This window comes from Vicia villosa, linkage group LG5 (assembly GCF_029867415.1).
Source record: "Vicia villosa cultivar HV-30 ecotype Madison, WI linkage group LG5, Vvil1.0, whole genome shotgun sequence".
Classification (NCBI taxonomy): domain Eukaryota; kingdom Viridiplantae; phylum Streptophyta; class Magnoliopsida; order Fabales; family Fabaceae; genus Vicia; species Vicia villosa.
In genome coordinates, this window is record NC_081184.1 from 153,326,739 (window position 1) to 153,346,281 (window position 19,543).

At 34.9% G+C, this 19,543-nt stretch overlaps 2 protein-coding genes across 3 annotated transcripts; one reads left to right on the forward strand and one right to left on the reverse strand.

Moving 5' to 3' along the window:
- Window positions 1-5,046: 5,046 nt before the first annotated feature.
- Window positions 5,047-8,343, forward strand: LOC131607832 (uncharacterized). The gene is made up of 5 exons (XM_058879788.1): window positions 5,047-5,099; window positions 5,229-7,230; window positions 7,438-7,519; window positions 8,014-8,071; window positions 8,149-8,343. Exons 2-4 carry the CDS (start codon window positions 5,241-5,243, stop codon window positions 8,027-8,029), a joined length of 2,088 nt encoding a protein of 695 aa, XP_058735771.1. The 5' UTR covers window positions 5,047-5,099; window positions 5,229-5,240; the 3' UTR covers window positions 8,030-8,071; window positions 8,149-8,343.
- Window positions 8,344-9,884: 1,541 nt separating this feature from the next.
- LOC131607833 (cationic amino acid transporter 1-like) lies at window positions 9,885-12,322 on the reverse strand. Of its 2 annotated transcripts, none has more exons than XM_058879790.1 (3): window positions 12,100-12,322; window positions 11,607-11,994; window positions 9,885-11,513 (listed from the first exon to the last, which is right to left on the reverse strand). In XM_058879790.1, the coding sequence occupies exons 2-3, from the start codon at window positions 11,983-11,985 to the stop codon at window positions 10,144-10,146; spliced, it is 1,749 nt and encodes a 582-aa protein (XP_058735773.1). In that variant the 5' UTR covers window positions 11,986-11,994; window positions 12,100-12,322; the 3' UTR covers window positions 9,885-10,143. The 2 variants fall into 2 exon arrangements, with proteins under 2 accessions (XP_058735773.1, XP_058735772.1); XM_058879789.1 differs by having other exon boundaries at window positions 9,886-11,513; window positions 11,607-11,988.
- Window positions 12,323-19,543: the final 7,221 nt, after the last annotated feature.

The following is a 19,543-nucleotide window of genomic DNA, read 5'->3' on the forward strand; positions in this document are numbered from 1 at the left end:
ACCCCCGGGGAAAGCCCGTTTTGCCAGCACTTTTTCGCGGGGCAGGGCAAGGTTTTAGGCCCGTCCCTTTAATGTGTCCGCCCCGCCCCATTTTTAGCGGGCTTGCGGGCATGAGCTTTTTTATACAATTTTACTATTTTTAGGCCTAAAAGGTTCAATGCCCGCAGGCTTTCCCCGTCCCGCCCGCACTTTTTTGCGGGGCGGGACAAGGTTTTAGGCCCGCCCCCTTTATTGTGCCTGCCCCGTTTTTTCGCGGGCTTTTGCGGGGCAGACCTTAACAGGGCGGGAATGCCCGTTTGTCACTCCTATCTAGTACGTTGAAGGGAACATCGGATCTCAAGCTCTGGCTGACTTCATAGCCGAACTCAACTCGCCCATCGAAGAAGACCCCCCTTCAAAAAATGCGTTATTTATGGACGACGCCTCTAACGTAAAGGGAAGTGGGGCATGAATAATGCTTGAAGGATCAGACGATATAGTTGTAGAGAAAGCGCTGAAGTTCGAGTTCACCGCCAACAAAAATCAAACAAAATAAGAGGCTCTCATCGCTGATATGGTCATTTCCTTGGAAATGTGAGCCACCAAACTAAAAGCCAAAAAGGACTCTCACCTGGTCGCCAACCAGGTCTTGGGATAATATCACGCCAATGAGTCCCTACTGCTAAAATATCAACACAAGGTACGACATTTGTCCTCACGTTTCCTCTCTTTTGAAGTAGAGCACGTCCTCTAGAAACAAAATCTCTAGGCGAATCTCTTGTCCAAGTTAGCCACCTTGAAGGCCATGGGGTTAAATAGGACAACCATACACGAAAATCTTGCCTCCCCCAACATTGATGCAAAGGAAGCATACTCCTTGGAACTCACTCCCGAGTCTAGTTGGATTTCGCCCATACTCTACTTGTTAGAGTCGGACGAACTCCCACCAGACGAGGGAGAAGCTAGGAAGATCAGGAGGAAAGCTTCCAAATACACCTTGGTCTTAGGAAAACTTTATTGAATGGGAAGGGATACTCCCATGTTGAGGTGCTTAGGTGAGAGCAAAGCCACCTTAGTGCTCGAGGAAGTCCACAAGGGAGCCTACATCAGTCACATCGGTGAAAAAAGCCTCGCTCATAAGCTACTCAGGGAAGAGTATTATTGACCCACACTAATTAAATATAGCCTTGCCTTCGTCAATAAGTGTGATAAATGCTAGAGACGTGCTAACCTTCACTATGCACCTGCAGAGTTTCTCCAATTGTTGATGTAACGCCCCATATTTTCTAATTTTAATTTAATAAGAAATTAAATTATTATTTAGAATTATTTAGTATTTTCGTTGAACTAATTGGAGGAATTATGGAATATTGGTCTTTGGGCCAAGTGTGGTATTTAGTAATGAGGGGGTGTTAAGTTGTTGAGCCCATTACTAAATTATGTTATGTTTTCATAAAACAAGGAAATAAGAGGAAATTGAGAAATAGAGGAGGAAAACCTAAGAGGGAGAGAAGAAGGACTCATGGACAAAACCCATTTTCGTATTCATGGTGCATCCCTCACAAAATGAGTCATAACTTTCTGCTCGAAGCTCCAAATCAGGTAATTCTTGAAGATTCGGATTCTACACAAAATTTCTTTCGATTTGATATATTAATTAGTGTCAGAGAAGTTCTTGATGAGGGAGATAAGCGCGTTTGAAGATTGGAGATTCTGGCTGAATTTGAAGAAAGAGGGCTTACGGGTTTGATGGAGAAGAAGGGGAAAAGTCCAGATTCTTGGCTAAGGTAAGAGAGGACTCTTCCGGATAGCATCTCTTATCAAGTTATAAATGATAATGTTGATTAGATGTATTGTTTAGGTCAATTTGATTATATGTTAGATTGGGGTTTAGGATAATTTTGAAGAGGATCATATAATTTGACGTTACCTATATTGAATTCTATGTATGACAGTGTGTAGATTGATGTTTTAGTATGAAAATAGTATTGTTGATGTGTTGCTGTGTTCATCCATGGAAACTGAATCTGTGAATATGGGTTCCTAACTAATTGAGTAGAAGTTAGGTTTTTAACGTGTAAAACTGATATAGGATGACAGATTGTTGAAGTTGAATGAATCCTTTAAGTTAAAGTGTGTAAAGATGCTGTTTTAGACTAAAAAATCGCAGACTGTTATGGTGAAAACGAGTGGAAGACGGACTGATACGATTGCGGGTTTTGTAGAAGTCGCTGGTGGTTTGCGTATGATACACATATGAGGGGCATCCCAAGGGGCCATAGGCGTATGGTATGCCGCCCTGTCCCGTCGCAACACAACCTTCTACCGGTACGCGTATGGAGCTGGGTGATATGGGTACGGTGGAGTGATACGCGTATGAAGCATTTTCTGTGAGAATCAGCCTCTGCTGATATGCGTATGGTACGCGTATGACCAGGCGTGTGTGCATAATTTTCTGTTTTGTGATTTTTTTGAAAGTTTGATGATGCGTAACTTTCGAACCATTGGCCTGTTTTAAGTGCCGTTTTGAGCAGGATGAAGCTTATGAAATATTCTTTGTGTTATAATGATGAAATGAGTAGTAGCTCGAATTTATTTTTAAACCATGATTTGCTCGTTTTGATGAATGATGTGAATATTTTGTTAGTTTGATGGATGATGTATTGTTGACATATATGATGAAATGTGACAATATAAGATGTGTTTGAAAACATGATTATGTGATGATTGTTGAGAATTGTGTAATGATGATTGATTTGTTTTGGATGATGTGAATACATGTATGTTCTTTATGGATGATGATTATGAGGATTGATGCGGATACATGTATGTTCTTAATGATGATGAGGATGATTGATTTGTATTGAATGATGCTGATACATATACATGCTTTTTGATGATGATGATGATGATGGTTAGAGTATGAGACGATGTTGTTCATCAGATCGAAGATGTAATAAGTATGTTATATGTGTGCATTCATTCATAAATCATTGATGAGGGCTGTATCCAGATGATGTGTTGGATTAGTGAAGGGCATAATTCCCATTGTATGGAATTTGTGCTGGCAGGGCCGTATCTTGACGATGTTGGATCGGTCGGTGGTTTATTCCAATTGATGACGATTGGTACCACATGCATAGTGTCAATTCATTACATATGCATGATTTGTTGTGACTTGATTGGTGAGTATGATGTGTGTTTTAATGATGTATTATGTTGGTGTTTGTGTAATTGATGGATGTTTTATGATAATCTGAATATAATGAAATTGGGTGAATAATATAACTATGATGTGTTATTGTTTATGATGCAATAATATTTGTTAATTGTGAATGAGACTCACCCTTACATGTTGTCATTTTCAGATTGAGGATAACGACTTTCGACTTGGTGAGGATTAACTCATAAGTCAGTGTGTTTAGTATAGCGTCAAGTGTCATGCTCTGATACTGTAACACTAGGGAACACTAGTATAGAGTTTTGATTATAACTCTATCTATTTGTTTTGGATTTATTTTGTGGGATATTGCATAGATGATGTTATGCTTATCCGTTGAAGAATGTTCCGCTGTGTAGAAACATGATTATGATAATTTGATGATTTGTTCCTAAGTGTAGCATGACAATTGACTTATGATAAATTAATTTATTTTAATTGTGGCACCCTTGTTTTTATGTTTTACTCTTACTTTTATATAATTGCCGCGGGGTTTAGGAGGGTGTTACAGTTGACCTCGCCCTAGCCATTCTACCAGTGGGGCGTGAATATCTTGGGTTAGTAGACTACTTCACTGAGTGGATAGAGGTGGAGGCAATGGAAAAAATCACGACAAAAAGAGTCAAGCGCATCTACTGACAGAGGATTATGTGACAATACGACCTCCCCGACGCCGTTGACTAGGACAATGGAACCCAATTTGCCAACACCTTGGTCACTGACTTATGTAAGGATTTTGGCGTGCAGACAAAGGTCGTGTCCGTTATACACCTTGAAGCCAACAGACAAGCCGAATTAGCGAACAAGGTAATCCTCAAAGGACTCGAAGAAGGTGGACGACGCCAAAGGTCTGTGGGCAGAATAACTCCACGAGTTACTATGATCATACACACCACGCCGCAGTCCACCACCAAGGAAATCCTGTTTTCTATGGTCTACGGGGCGGACGTGATGCTGTGCGTAGAAATTAAGATTCCGTCATGACAATGAGCCCATTTTGACGAAGAAGCATACATGATAGAATTGAAATGTGTGGTAAACCTGATCGACGGGCTACGAGAAGCCGCCCATGTACGAGAGTTTCCTATCAAACATAGATCCGCAAGGAGAAGCAGAGGCAGATGCAAAAGGCGACCTGATCTAAGGTGAAGCAGAGGCAGATGCAGAAGGCGACCTGGTACTAAAAGAAGTAGTCATACTTGTACAACAGACTACGATTACGTCAAATCCGTATCCGTATCAGTAAATAAACGAATAACTAAATGCCCATTTATTTTTTCATTGATACCCATTAAACTGTCCAACTCGTATCTGTGATGAATATTACCCTTGGATATCTACATATACAGGTTTTTTTTTTCCATGTGTAGTAAAAAGTACTAATGCGCGCCTTTTGCATGATCTCTCACTCTCTCTGCGACTTATCACTAGGGGTGTTCATAACCGAACCAACCAAATAGAAAACTGCAAAACCGAACCGAAGCAAATCGAAATTGCAAAAAATCGCATTTAGTTTGGATATGTTTGAGCCATTTTCTAATAGAACCGGACGGTTCGATTCGGTTTGCAGTTTGTATTTTGCAAACCGAACCAAACAAAATCAAACAACATTATGTTACAAAATCTTACTAACTAATATATATTTCTTTAATTTTTTAGAAAAATCGACTAGTATTACGTGTATATTTTATCATATGCTTTGTATGATTTTTATTTTAATTTATATATCATAAAAAAATAAATATTATTCATCAATATACTATTGTGACAAAATATATTTTATCGTATTTTTTTATATAATATTTATTTTCAAATGTAATTTCATGTATATGACTCTTTAGGCTGCATATCACTCACCCCTCGCTGCACGAGAGCTCAACCGCCAACACCATTTCATTAGGTTTTCATTCTTCTCTTCTTCTAACTATATTTTACTGTGATCTTCAACGCTGATTAAGTTTCTAGGTTTAATTTTGTAATGTTGTCTCATACTTTCAATTCACGTTAATGTTTTTCTTTTCACATGCAGCTCGCAAAAATTATGATCAATACTCAATTAATCGATTCTTTGTTTGATGAAGAAAATATAATTTTCATGTCTCAACTCGAAAAATTTCAAGATGAACATAATGGGAACGTTATGCATGTGCAAAGCTCAAATCAAACTATGAAGAATCGAGAATGTCTCAGAGGTTCAATTGCCATAGTTCTTTTTCTAACATTTAATGATAGTGCTTTTTCTGGTGATGGAGAAACCATTGAAGAAAGATACCTACATTCTTTTAATTCAATGGCAATTCTTACATCTTCGTTTAATGAATATTTTGCCAATGCTATGTTGGAAGATGACGAATACCTTTCCAAGTGTGCTTCAAGTCAATTCCGAAAACAGGTTTTGCAAATTGTTTCTAGTAAAGTGAAAAGTTATATCCGTGAGGAAATTGGTGATTCTAAATTTTGCATACTTGTTGATGGAGCTCGAGATGGATCGGAGAAGGAACAAATGGCTGTTATTTTGAGATTTGTGGATAAAAAGGGGTTTATACGAGAGAGGATGTTAGATATTGTGCATGTTAAAGATTGTAAGTTTAAGGCGTTAGCTATTAAGGAAGAAATTTGTCATGTACTTTCTCGACATAATCTTGATGTTTCTAACATTCGTGGTCAAGGTTATGATGGTTCCTGCGAAATGAGGGAGCAGTGGGACGATTTACGAGCATTGTTTTTGGATGAGTGTCCTTATGCATACCACATTCATTGTTTTGCGCATAAGTTGCAAGTTGCCTTGATTTGTGCATCGTCAGAAGTTTATGCAATTCAACAATTCTTTTTGAAATTGACTTTTATTGTCGATTTTTTCAGTTCTTGTAGTAAGCCCCGTGATATTATACTAGCTGCCAAGTTAGATGAAATTTCACATTTGCTGGAGATCAATGAGTTTGAAACTGGCAACGAGGCAAGTTACTCTTCTACTTTGCAACGAGTTGGCGATACTCGTTCGAGGTCACATTTTTCTTCTATCTGTAGCTTGATAAATATGTATGATACAGCATGTTATGTTTTAGAAAAACTATCTGATGATGAACAGTCGACTTATTGTCAACGTGGGGATGCTTCTATTGCTTACGATAACTTGAATACATTTGAGTTTGTTTTGATCTTGCATTTGATGAAGAATATTATGGCGATAACTGATATTCTTTGTCAAGCTTTACAACACCAATATCCGGATGTAGTTAATGTCAAGCATATAGTTCGTTCTACCAAAGTAATGCTTCAAAATATGAAACAGAATGGTTGGGATAAGTTGTTAAAAAAAGTGACATGTTTTTGTGTTAAAAATGCTATCGAGGTTCCTCAGCTCAATGCTCGGTATGCAGCAAGACCATGGCGTTCTCGTGAGAAAAAAGATCACGTCACAACAGAGTATTATTTTAGAGTAGAGGTATTTTTGATTGTCATTGACAAACATATACAAGAGTTGAATAGCAGGTTTAGCGACCAAGCAATGGAGTTGTTAACTCTATGCTCTGCTTTGGTTCCTAAGGATACTTACAAAACTTTCAACATTGGTCATATTTGCACTCTTGTAGAAAAATATTATCCTAGGGATTTCAATGAGCAGGAAAAGAATGATTTAAGATGTCAACTTCAACATTTCATTATCGATGCTCATCAAGATTCAAAGTTAAATGATTTATCAACTATCCAAGAATTGTGTACATGTTTGGCTGAAACAAAAAAGTCAGAAGTTTACTACTTGATTGACAGACTACTTCGTATTATCATGACTCTTCCGGTTTATATGCCTACAACTGAAAGATCTTTTTCAGCAATGAAAAATTTCAAGACTATGTTGAGAAACATGATGGAAGATGAGTTTCAAGCAGACAGCATGCTAGTTTACATTGAAAAGGATATCGCTAAAAGTTTTAGAATTAATTCAATTGTTGATGATTTTGAGTCACTCAAAGAGCCCAATGACTCACACCCATGTAACTCTGTAAATGGTTGCATTATCAGACCATCAGGTAACTAACTATCTCTGCTTTTGCTTTTAATTGTAAAATACCGAGCTTTCTTTCTGTTTGAAGTTCGCAACCTTTTACTTGGTTTTGAATCCTGCATTAGTTTGATAATTGTTTCAAAGTGACATAGGCAAATAGCCCAATCACAATGTATGGTGTGATTGAATTTTCATTGTTAAAAATAAAGGGTAACTGTTTACTCACTTGTAGAGTTGCTTGGCGAAGAAGAACCTGATGGATCCCTTCTGCCTCAAGTTGCTGAAGATATGGTTGAGGATGAAATCTCATCTAGGTATTTTGATTTTGGATATTTGAATGCATGCTCATGTGTCTTCTGTGGTTACTCAATCTTCTGTTCTTCTCACTCCGGACCATCTATTTGTTATACTTCCTATTTGACTCATTTTCTAGATACAACACAACCATTCTGTTGGAGATAGTGCTCCTATCAAATTTAATCAGATTGTTTCTCTTTATAAGAGGTCATTGGATATCCTTTTATCCGTTTATACAATGTTGTTAAATAGCAACTTTAGCAGCGGACTTTGATAAACTGTTATTGATATGCGGTAATGCTATTTAGTACAAAATATTGTCAAATAGCCCGCTATAATGGTGCTATAGCGCTGTTATTTGTATGGAGATTTTCACAATCCTCTGTTTATCGCAATCCGCAATTGATAGCACTAGGTTTATAATTTATATCCTTTTTTGTGTGTCTTAGATTTGATTCAAAACAAAATCATCAAGGCATGGCTATTAATCACGTAGCTTGGCCATTTGCAGGTCCAATGTCAGATGAAAACGGAATAATCATTACTGAAGTTTAGATTCAATGTGTGAGGTAAATCTGGCGAGGATAAAACATATGTTACTTTTATTGATAATACTTGGTGTTTATATATTTATTTGTTGCTACAGGGACTTTTCAAAGGACAAATAGACTTGTCTCAGTTTGAAAGATTGAAATTGATCTAAGCAAATATAGGCGTAAGTGTGTAGTACTTTTCCATACTCTTAAGCCTTGTCTTAGTTATTACTCTTTTTTTTTTTTTGGGTAAGATAGTTATTACTCATTTTTTTTTGGGTAAGATAGTTATTACTCATTTTGATGAATGCATATTTAGATCAAACATATTGGTTATTTAATGAATCTTAAAAGCAAACTGTTTTATAAATGTCTCTTATAAAAAGGATTTGAAGGAGTAGTGCTGATTTATAAAGCACGGTTTGACACGGATAATGTTAAATAGATAGGACAACGACAACGTTACATATATGATAATACTTGAACTTCATTTATTCATGTATTATTAAAAGAGTTAAAAATATCCTAATCAAAGTTATAGTCTTTAATTTTTTATTGATAACATTGTTTTAATACATATTCAAACTCTTTTAGATTTATGTGAGATTTGTCTTGAAAAATGTATAAGATGTGTTGAAGCAAGGACAAAACAAATTCTTTTTTAAACACGTGTAATTTCCTCTTACACATATGCAATTTTCTACTATTTTCACTCCTTAAATGATGTTAAAGTACACTTCTCACATTTTCATTGGGAAATAGCATAAACCACACCTAAGGAATTGTAGTTAAGTTTTCTCCTTGAATATATAACCCCTAGTTGCTTTGAAATCATATGATAAGTTGTTTCAGTCTACAACACTGTATCCTTTAAGTACAACAAAAAATCTTTAATGATGTAAACCGTGATTCATGGTCCTCTCACATGGCTCTCTTAATAGCTTGTCAATGTTCATTACTCGGTCTACTAGTAAACATGCACAACAATCCTACGATATATGCAATGTCAAATCTAGTATAATCAACTGCATATCTAAGACTATCGATAATGCTCGCATATTTATTTTGTCTAACACTGTCACCAATGTTCTTAAACAATTTAACACATGGACCATATGATGCGCAAACATGTTTATAGTCAAAGTAGTTATATTTCTATCCACATAATGAGGTTGTTCCAAAGAAATGTCTTGTTCACATATTTTATGCATTCCTCGCCCCATACTCACTTTTTTTCAGGGCGGGTGAAGGTTTTAAACCCGCACCCTTAATTATGCACGCCTCGCCTGTTTTTTTGCGGGCTGGGTATGCCCGTTTGTCACCCCTACTCGTAATACTCCAAAGAGAATTAAAAAATAAATGCTTGACCACTCAATATAATTTCTCAAACCACAAGAAATTCAAATAGTTTTACAAAGAAAATAAAAAAATATTTGATAATTTTTTAAACAAAGAGAAATTCAAATAATTCTTTAAAGAGAATTCAATAATTTTTTTTTTAAATAGAGAGAAATTCAAATAATATTTTAAAGAGTTTAAGAAAATACTTGAAAATAATTTTTTAAATAAGGAGAAATTCAAATAGTTCTCTAAAAAAATTCAAGAAAATACTTGAAAAATTCAACAAGTAGTAAGAAAGGAGAAGTTAGCGTTTGACAATTCGAAAAACGCAGATTAAAGAGAGTGAGAAAGAAAAAATTCAAAAAACTTTTTTAGTACATTTTCGAAAGAAACATGTGCATTTCTTATATAATAAAGTAAGTTTGATAATATATATAAACTAAACGATGTGTGATATAGAGTTTTCTCGATTAACACACAAACACATATGGTTTTTTTAAGAATGTATGACTTAACCAAAATTTTCAAATTAATTTCTATATTGAAATATTTGACATGTTCTAACATATAGTACTGATTTAGTATTTTAAACTGAGACGGATGAAGACATGAAGTAATATTTTAACGAAATCTTTGTATCGATAGACGATGAAGCTACATACAATCATGAACTAAGTTCTCCCTTTGCTACAATAAGCAGCTTTGATGTAGGTACATTTGCTATATTCACATTCACTTTACAAACCCCTTAACCAATTCCTCAGCCTCTAATTTTTACCTTCCTCTTCCACACTTTTAATCTCCTTGTCAAGATACTGTGACATACAATGTCTACTCTCAACCTCCTTTGATGCATCATAAGAAGCATGTAGCCCAATGAGAATATAGTAAATCAACAAAATCCCTGTCCATATCCCAAACCTTATGTATGAATCTCTATCAATAGATCCAAGAAGGAATATATTAATAGCAATAGACAAAGAAGGTAACCATGGAACTAAAGGTACTCCCCAAACTTTAGGTTTCTTTGCCATTGGAACAAAAAGCCAAACACCACATGTTCCTAAAAACCAAAATGGTGCTGTAATAGCCCATCCAATCCAACCATCACTCATTGCTCTATAAACAGACATTCCACATGAAGATCCAATAATCAAAACAACAAACACAATAAGCTTAACTTGGTTCCTTTTTGTAGTTACTCCACTTGAATAATAACGGCGCACAAGAATCCCAATCGCCACAAGAACGAAAATAGAAAGAGTTGAAATCGATAATAGGTTTGAAAGAATACGAAGATTTGTGAAAAATGCAACAAAAGAAGTGGCTATAACCATTGCAGTTGTAGCATTCAATGGTGTCCCGGTTTTCTCATGAACAAGAGCAAACCAAGGAGGCATCATATGAGTACGAGCGATGTGCGTTAAGTAACGCGACGCGCCTACGACATTAACCAATAACACTGTCGTCATTCCCTTCAATGCTCCTAATGCAACAATGTACTTAGCCCATCCCCATCCAATAGAACTAAACGCAACCGAAAAAGGCGCGTTGATATCGATGGTTTTGTAGTTCTGCATAAGACAAAGTGTTGATGCAAGTAAGCAATATATAATAGTGATAATCACCATGGAGCCAACAAGACCAATAGGAATGTCTCTTCCAGGGTTCTTAGTTTCCTCAGCCATAGTTGAAACTGCATCAAAGCCTATGTAAGCAAAGAAAAGAACGGCTGAAGATTTGAAAACACCCCGCGTACCAAAAGGAGCAAATGAGGCATAGTTTTCGGGGTTGGCGTTGATTAGGCCAACAATGATGATGAATGCAATGATGAATAAGTGAACGATTGTTGCGATTTTGTTGAACATAGAAGAAGCTTTGGTGCTAAAGACTGCAAGGATGGCGATCACTACTAGGGCTACAACAGCAATAGGATCAAGATGGCCATAATTAGGGTTCATGTTGAGGACTATTATACGAAAGTTCTCGGGGTTATGGTTGCAGAGGGTGGCGAAATAGGAGGTCCATGACCGAGCTACGGCGGCTGATCCTATAACATACTCAAGAAGTATGTTTCCAGCAGCTATGAAGGCCACAAAGTCTCCAAGTTCAACTCTCAAGTACGCAAACGAACCACCTGATAAAAAAAAATTAGATTAGTCTCTGCAGTGACATGAAAAATTAGATTAGTCTCTGCAGTGACGTGAAGTTTAGACGCTGAAACACTAACCTGCAACAGGAATTTCTATGGCGAACTCGGTGTAGCAGAAAACAGACAACAATGCAGAAGTACCGGAGACGACATAGGACAAAACAACGGCAGGACCGGCCTCTTCACGAGCTTCAAGACCTGTAAGAACAAAAATTCCAGAACCTATAACAGCTCCAATTCCAAACCAAATAAGATCCAACCAATTAAGCGTCTTCTTCATTTGATGATTACTTCGAGCTTTCATCTCAACAATCTCCATGTAATCTTTCGAACGTGTAAACATTCTCTCTTTCAATCTAAACGGAGTCCTCAAAAATGCTTTTCCATACTCACCCCAACTCTTAAACGAATCTTCTGGAAAAAACTCGTTTCCTTTTCCTCTATTTTCTATCTCCATATCCTGTTACTTAGCAATGATAGCTACAATGAGTTTAATTCATACAAAAAACTTGGAATAAATTGAAAAGGATAAGAAAATATGAAAAATTAAATTAAGATTGAGGAAACTCACGTGAAAAATAGAAGGAGATGAAGAAACTTTGTCCATATTTTGAACAAAAATAATACTATGGTAGAATGTGTGTATTACAGTATTTTATAGGCAATATCTAAAATAGGAAAAAATGATTTTCATAAAATGAAAAAGTTGATATTCGGTTCAATGAAATTGGTTTGCAAGTTGTTAGATGTAATAATGATATCTCAAGCTTGTGAAAATGTTGTGCAATGTAAAATATGATAAAATAGGTTAAAATGTAGATCATCCATTTTAGTGATGAGATCAGGGTGGAAGAAGCAATGACTGGTTGAATATCATGAGAAGACAGAGAGAGAATATGAAATTGGAAAATAAGGAGGTGTCCTTATTGCTAAGAATAAAAGTTGGAAATTTAAAGAAATGAAACAACTTAAAACATAAGTAAAAAGGTTTATTCTTATCAACCAAAGAAATAGTGAAGAGCCAATCTCTCAACCTGGTTTTTGTGCGGTTGAATTGATTTATAATTTTGGCACTTATACTTGTATGAATAGGTTTGTGAGTAGTCTAGATGAAGCTTGCATTGTTAGGCTGCAAAGACAATTTTCTTGGGATCCAAAGGAGGATAAAATTGTATGTGTAAAGTTAAGAAATTGGAAGACTTGGATGTTAAGGACATGTAGCGGGTTAACTTGCCTCTTCTTAGCAAGTGGCGTTGGAGACTCTTGTAGGTCGAGTCTACCTTGTAGAAAGATATTGTTTTAGAGAGGCATATATCTTCAGTGGTGAATTCTCATAAGGGGGTACGAGTATGAAAGGGCATAAATATTTTTTAATAGACCTTATTGTTTAAGATGTAACATGTACATTTGAATCGGTTAAAATAAGATCTACTAGGTTTTCTTTCCTTAAACAATTCATATGATGTTTTGTTTAGAATTGATCTAATGTAGATTCTGTTATGAACATAACATTCTATGTTTACAACTTCTACCCACAAATACTTTGGTAAATTGTTTTCATCGATCACAGTTCTGGCCATCTTGTAAAGATTTGTTCTTTCTCTCTGCAACCTCATTTTGTTGAGTAGTTCTAGGAGAAGAGAAATCATGGAGAATTTCATATTTATCACAAAAGATTTCAAATAGATCATTTTCAAATTCTCTTCCATGATCACTTATGACTTTTAAAATTTTAGATTCCTTTTCATTTTGTACTTGTATGCAGAAGATGCTGAACACATCATATGACGTACTCATCCTTGGATCTAAGAAATTTAACCCAAGTCCATCTACTATAGTCATCAACTATGACTTATCCATATTTCTTTTCATTGATTATTGCAGTACTAACAAGACCAAGCAAATCAATATGAAGCAGTTCTAAGGGTCTAGAGATAGAGACAATGATCTTTGGTTTAAAAGAGTTTTTATTAATTTTCCCTACTTGGTATGATCCACAAAGAACATCTGAGTGATAATTAAGGTCTGGTAAACCTTTAAGAAGTTTTAGTTTGCTAAACTTAGAGATTAATCTCCAGTTAGCATGACCTAACCTTCTATACCAGAGCCATTTTTCAGCACTCACTAATAGAAGGCAAAGTACCTTATGATCAACCAATTCAAAAATAAATTATTTTAAAAACATTGTCTTTCCTTCTACCTTTGAACACTATGGACTCGTCAGATTATACAACTGTTCTTATTAAACACTACTTCCTAACCACTATCACAAAATTGACTTATGCTAAGTAGCTTATGTTTTAGTCCATCTACTAACCAAACATTATTAATAAATATAGAAGAATTACCAATAGTACTCGTACCAATGATCTTCCCTTTTTGGTTTCCTCCAAATTCTACGGTTCTTCCCTTTTTCAGAGTTATGGTTTGGAACATATGCTTTTCTTATGTAATGTGTTGTGACCAGTCACTGTCCAGGTATTATGATTGCTGCTTTGATTCTCATATCTGTTGCAAAAACAATTTCACATTTAGGTACCCATAATATTATTGGTCCTTTTGGGTTAGTTCTGGAGGACTTCTTTTGATTTTGTACCTTAACTTTTGTTAAATAAGGCTTTGGGTTATTCAAGACTTTTGGTTTAAAATTTTTGTGTCTTAAATTACCTCCAGTCTTAGGTTGTGAATCTTTCAAGATTATAGACTGTGTTGCCTTAGGTTCTGCCTTATTCACAACCTTTGAATTTTGAGCTATTGGCTCTGGTCTATTCAGAACCTTTGACTTCTGAGTCCTTGGGTTTGGTCTGTTCAGAAAAGACCTATAACACAGTGTTGTGGAGGAAAATTTAAGATTAAGCTATTGATTAACTTAACCCGGATGAGCAAGGGTCGCCACCAAAATTTATTGTTTCCAACAAAGGAAAAGGGAACATATCGATAAAACCATAATAAGAGATCTAGGTGCGGAAGTCGAATATGCAAGGAAAAGGTATTAACACCCTCATGTCTGTGGTACTCCATAGGATTCAATTTTGTTGTTCTAATCAATGGGTGTGAAAAAGAAAGACTCCGTTCATTCAATTGGCGGATGTGTGTTATCTTTAAGAGGCTCGACCCATCGCTATGGCAGAAGCTTCTTAAATGTTTTCCATTTATTATATTTATAAAAACAATAGTTATAATTAAAACAAAATATAGATTTTAATTAATTTAAACTTTTTAAAATGATTTATAATTAATTGTTTGTCTGGATAACAAAATACATTAATATTTTATATAATTAAAATATATTTAAGTGATAAAAATAATTATAAAAATTATAGCAAAAATTATTTATTTATTAAATAAAAATAAAATTGTAATAAACGATATTTAGTATCGATCTTGACCCGGTCGGTGTAGCTGATGGCTGGTTCCACAGTAAGAAGCTTGCCCAATTCATTTATACATTCTACGAGGCAATTCATCATTTGATGGCTGAGTAGAAGGCCCCACGTCATATCCACAGTCATATAATTCGCCGACTATTTTTTCATTGATAAAGCCAGTCGCCTTCGCACTGCCATAAATTAATTAGGTTCCCTCGTAATTCCAGTTTTGTTGGGTGGTGGTACGTATTGAGCTATGCATGAAGGACATGTAATGCTCCTGTGATGAACTCGGGGTAAATTGTTTTGATTGGGCAAAAGGGATTTGTTGTTGGGGTGTTTAGTAGTTGTGGTATTGTGGTTTGTTGTATGATGTATATGGATTTTGTTGGATAGAGGTAGGTTGTGTGAATGGTGTTTATGGTTGGGTGTATGATGTATATGGATTTCGGTGATGATAATGTTTGCTTGGGATATAAGGTTGTTGGGTGTTAATGAACGGTTGTTGGGTGTTAAAGTTATGTTGATGGGTGTTAATGAAAGATTGTTGGGTGTTAAAGTTATGTTGTTGGGAGTTAAGGAAAGTTTGTTGGGTGTGAAAGTTATGTTGTTGAGTGTAAATGCTTGTTGATGGTCGGGTGTGTTAAAAGTTTGAAGATAAGGGTTGGTTATGAGGGTCAAATAAGAATCTATTCTATGATAGATACAAATTTAACACATATGCATACCAGTCCATGTAATCCCTGATCGGTTTACATTCTCCTGGCATGATATCACATTGTAAGATAGTACGATGGCGGTTTTTCCATTGACGACTCTCTTGTTTGTAATGGTCTTTCCAATTACTGAATTGTCATTGGTCTTTCCCTTGACTTCCGTGATACTCATTCATGCACTATGGAGGACCCAATATGTCTTGTCGAATGCTAAATTGGAGTTTAACCATATCTGAAAGATGCATTTAAACAAAAATGAAGCAAATTATATGAGTTTTTGTACTCCACATGTCACTTTCAGTTAGACCCAAATCTTCAAGTCCAAAAGAAAGGTCTCCATGTAAACTGTTACATAAGTTTAAATAGTTAGTTAAATAATTATATATACTGTAAGTATTTGCAGTTAATTCTTGAAGATAATACATCATCCTACTCGAAATGATTGATGAACGCCCCAGGAGCACAATGATGGAGAGTTTTTCCGTAATTCATCCCATATGTAGACAACTTAAAAAGAATCAGTCATTAATTAAAAAATACACATAATAAACATATACAAAAAAATAAAATGTGTGAAATGTACTTGGTCGCATATGGAAATTGGAATGGATTAGGATTCATTGACGCCAATCTCAGAATTCTGGACCATCCCCAAGCCTGAAGTAATACTGCACAACTAACAAAATTATGCAATATTTTTTAGCACATCTACACAAGTGTCTGTATAGATGCGCTAAAGTTGCAGCTCCCCAACTTATCTACCTGTTTTAATAAAGTCAACTAATAATGGTAAATACTGAACATGTATAGTATTACCATTACTATCAGGAAATAATAAACCACCGAAAAGTAATAAAATATAAAATTTAGTTTTCCTAAGTATTTCTTCGACGGTGGAATTTGTGTTTAACTCAATAACGTCGTAGTTGTCCTTAAGCCAAGTCATTCTAATGAATTGGCCATTTCTATATGTGTCAGTCTATTCTACACCAAATAGTTCTTGAGCCTTAGAATATGCCACATTTGTTTTCCCAACTACTGCGAGACCATTTACACGTAAACCTAACAACATGTGTACATCCTCTAGTGTGACTGTGCATTCACCGGTTAGAAGATGAAACATGTGTGTTTTCGGTCTCCATCATTCGTATAAGGCGATAATAGATTTTCTATCAACGCCGAATGAGGTTGTGTTGATAACATGACCAAATCCCGCTTGTATCAAATATGGACGAATCATTTCATCGACTGGAACGTGTGATTGTGAACGAGGTCAAAATCTTCTTACATTCCAAAAAAAATGTTAATGGCAATGATATTTTTAATCAACTAAATTTTAAAAAATAATGAGTAATTGGACAATTATATATGCGGCAATGTTTGATGGTATTCCTCGATGCTCTTCTCCATAAGTTAACAAAGACATCCTCTCAACAAGTTTGCAAATATGTATGATGTAGGATATAAAATTGTGTCGAAAAAATTGATACGAGGAAGGTATTTATAGGGGATTTTAGAGGAAGAAAATGAAAAATGTTGGTAGAAGAATTTAATAGGAAATTTAATGGTCTATGCATGCATTGGGTACGTGTGGAGCAGTTGCATAATTTTTTATTAACATACAACCTTTTTAGAAAATAATATCCATTATATCATTCATTTCAATCATATATCCCAATATACCATCTTTTCAAACAAAAAAATCTGTGTTAAAGAACCTCCACCCAATGAATTGCCGGAGCCTTTCATTTTTATAGAGCTTCCGCCCATTAAAAGGGCGAAGCTATGTGTTTCATTTTTTTAAATTAAATATTTATAAAGAATATATATTAAAATAAATATTATAATTATTATTAAAACATTAATATACATTAAAATAAATATTAAAAATAAATTTATTATAAAATAAATATTATAATTACTAATAAATAGTTTTTATATTATAAAAAAATAATAATAAATAATTTAAATATATATATATATATATATATATATATATATATATATATATATATATATATATATGTTTATAATTATTTAGACTAATTAATTTTTTATTACTTAAGTACAACTCCACCACTACAATTGGCAGAGCATTTCAATATTAAAAAAAAATTTTAAATTTTTTTTTAAAAAAATTAAAAAAGTTACGAAATTCCACGTGGAATTATAAAATAAATAAATAAAAAAAATAAATGCCACGTGTGCAGCATATGCACAGTCATCATTTTTTTACTGTCCACGTAAGCATTTTTTGAACAAAAAAATGGAACAAGATCTTTAATGATGATAATATATTTTGTGAGGTCTGTTACAAAAATTTGTTTTTTAAGGGGGGAAAATCAAAACATGCCTATATGGCAGGGGGTAAAAGGCCTTTAACCCATATTTAAATATAGCTCCGCCACTGCAATTGGCAGATCTTTTGATTATTTTATTATTCAAGTACAAATCCGCTACTATAATTGGCGAAGCTTTTGATTATTTTAATATTTTAGAGAGACTAGCCTATGATATAAATAGAGATGTGATGTGATCCATTTTTTCACATCTCTTCTCAATTTCTTCTAATATTTCTTCATGACTCATTCAAACAAGATTCACCGCCACAAAAGGAAAGTGATTTATTCGAGAGACAAGCCTCCGATGAAGATTCTCTTCTGCAACATCCAAAGTTTCGAGCAACTACAAAGGGACTTGATTCGTTTCTTAGACAGAGACATACCTGAAGGCGAAAAAATTAGAAGTATTGGGAGAAACGATGCCCGACGTGGTGTGTGTGCGAGTTAGAAATGATAAGGAGGCTAGGGAAATGATGTTTGGACAAAATGAAATTAGCTTGATTTTCGTAATCAATTAGGAATGTTGAGGTTAAATGTTGTGGTTAAGTATATTTTATCTGTCTTGATATTTGTTGTATGTGTTGTCTTTTGGACTTGTTGTTGTTCATTTTGTTTTATATGGATTCTTGTTATTTATATTAAATGCGAAAAGATCTTTGTACTCATAAAACGATATTAAATCATGGAAAAAACTGAATTAGTAATGGTTCATATAATTGAGAAGCTTAGCCGTAATTTGAAAATGATACTTGGCAACAAAATAAAATGTAAATTATTACTAGTTCCAACATTGGGACACCGAGTTCGGTTGTGACCAGGAAGACGGCACAATGCACATTTTCTCTCCAACATATCAGCCGTGTCCATTTCCATTCTAATATGTATGCTCACTGGGCGGCCTTTCTTGTTCCTCCACATTATTGGATTATAGCAAATTTGATCTCCATCATAAGTGGGCCAATATTTATCGTATGGTAGAATTGGAAAGCCTGTGTTATAAACCATAAATAGGTTTGCAACCTTGTAAACGTCGGAAAAAAAATCATAGGCATCTTGGCGCATCATAGAATATGCACCGATAACATGTGAATAAAGAACACGATATGCTTGAAACTTTCCGCAGTCACACCAACAATTTATTAGGTTGACCTTGTAATGTCTCATAGGCTTCCCCTCACTGTGGTGCATTGTCTCATTCACATTGAGAGTGTTATGATTGTAGTAAACAATTCTTACATGATGGGTGTTGGATTTTCCTATTTCTTCTTTCATCACCTTCATGCAATTTTCTGTAAATGTTTGTCTAGATTTCAACACTGCACTCCATTGTGCACACCTTTCAACAAATAGTGATCCCATCCTATAGTATGTTGCACTTACCAACGCTATAATAGGCAGATTGCGAGGGCCTTTGAAAACTAAATTCATTAACTTAACGAGGTTCGTTGTCATGTGACCCCAACGTCGACCCTCGTCAAACTCCATTGTCCATTTTTCTACTGGAATATCGTCTAACATTATTAAAGTCTCACCATTAGCCTTGCCAATTTCATTTCGATAATAGTTAAATGTTGGTTGATTTAAAGCAT

What these genes read in the sequence shown, in the direction of transcription:
- LOC131607832 (XM_058879788.1), top strand. Translation starts at nt 5,241, where the DNA reads ATGATCAATACTCAATTAATCGATTCTTTGTTTGATGAAGAAAATATA. An exon ending in TTGCATTATCAGACCATCAG is followed by an intron (nt 7,231 to 7,437) that starts GTAACTAACTAT and finishes ACTCACTTGTAG; the next exon opens with AGTTGCTTGGCGAAGAAGAA.
- LOC131607833 (XM_058879789.1), bottom strand. Translation starts at nt 12,135, where the DNA reads ATGGACAAAGTTTCTTCATCTCCTTCTATTTTTCAC. An exon ending in CATCTCCTTCTATTTTTCAC is followed by an intron (nt 11,989 to 12,099) that starts GTGAGTTTCCTC and finishes GCTAAGTAACAG; the next exon opens with GATATGGAGATAGAAAATAG. An exon ending in CATAGAAATTCCTGTTGCAG is followed by an intron (nt 11,514 to 11,606) that starts GTTAGTGTTTCA and finishes TTTTTTTATCAG; the next exon opens with GTGGTTCGTTTGCGTACTTG.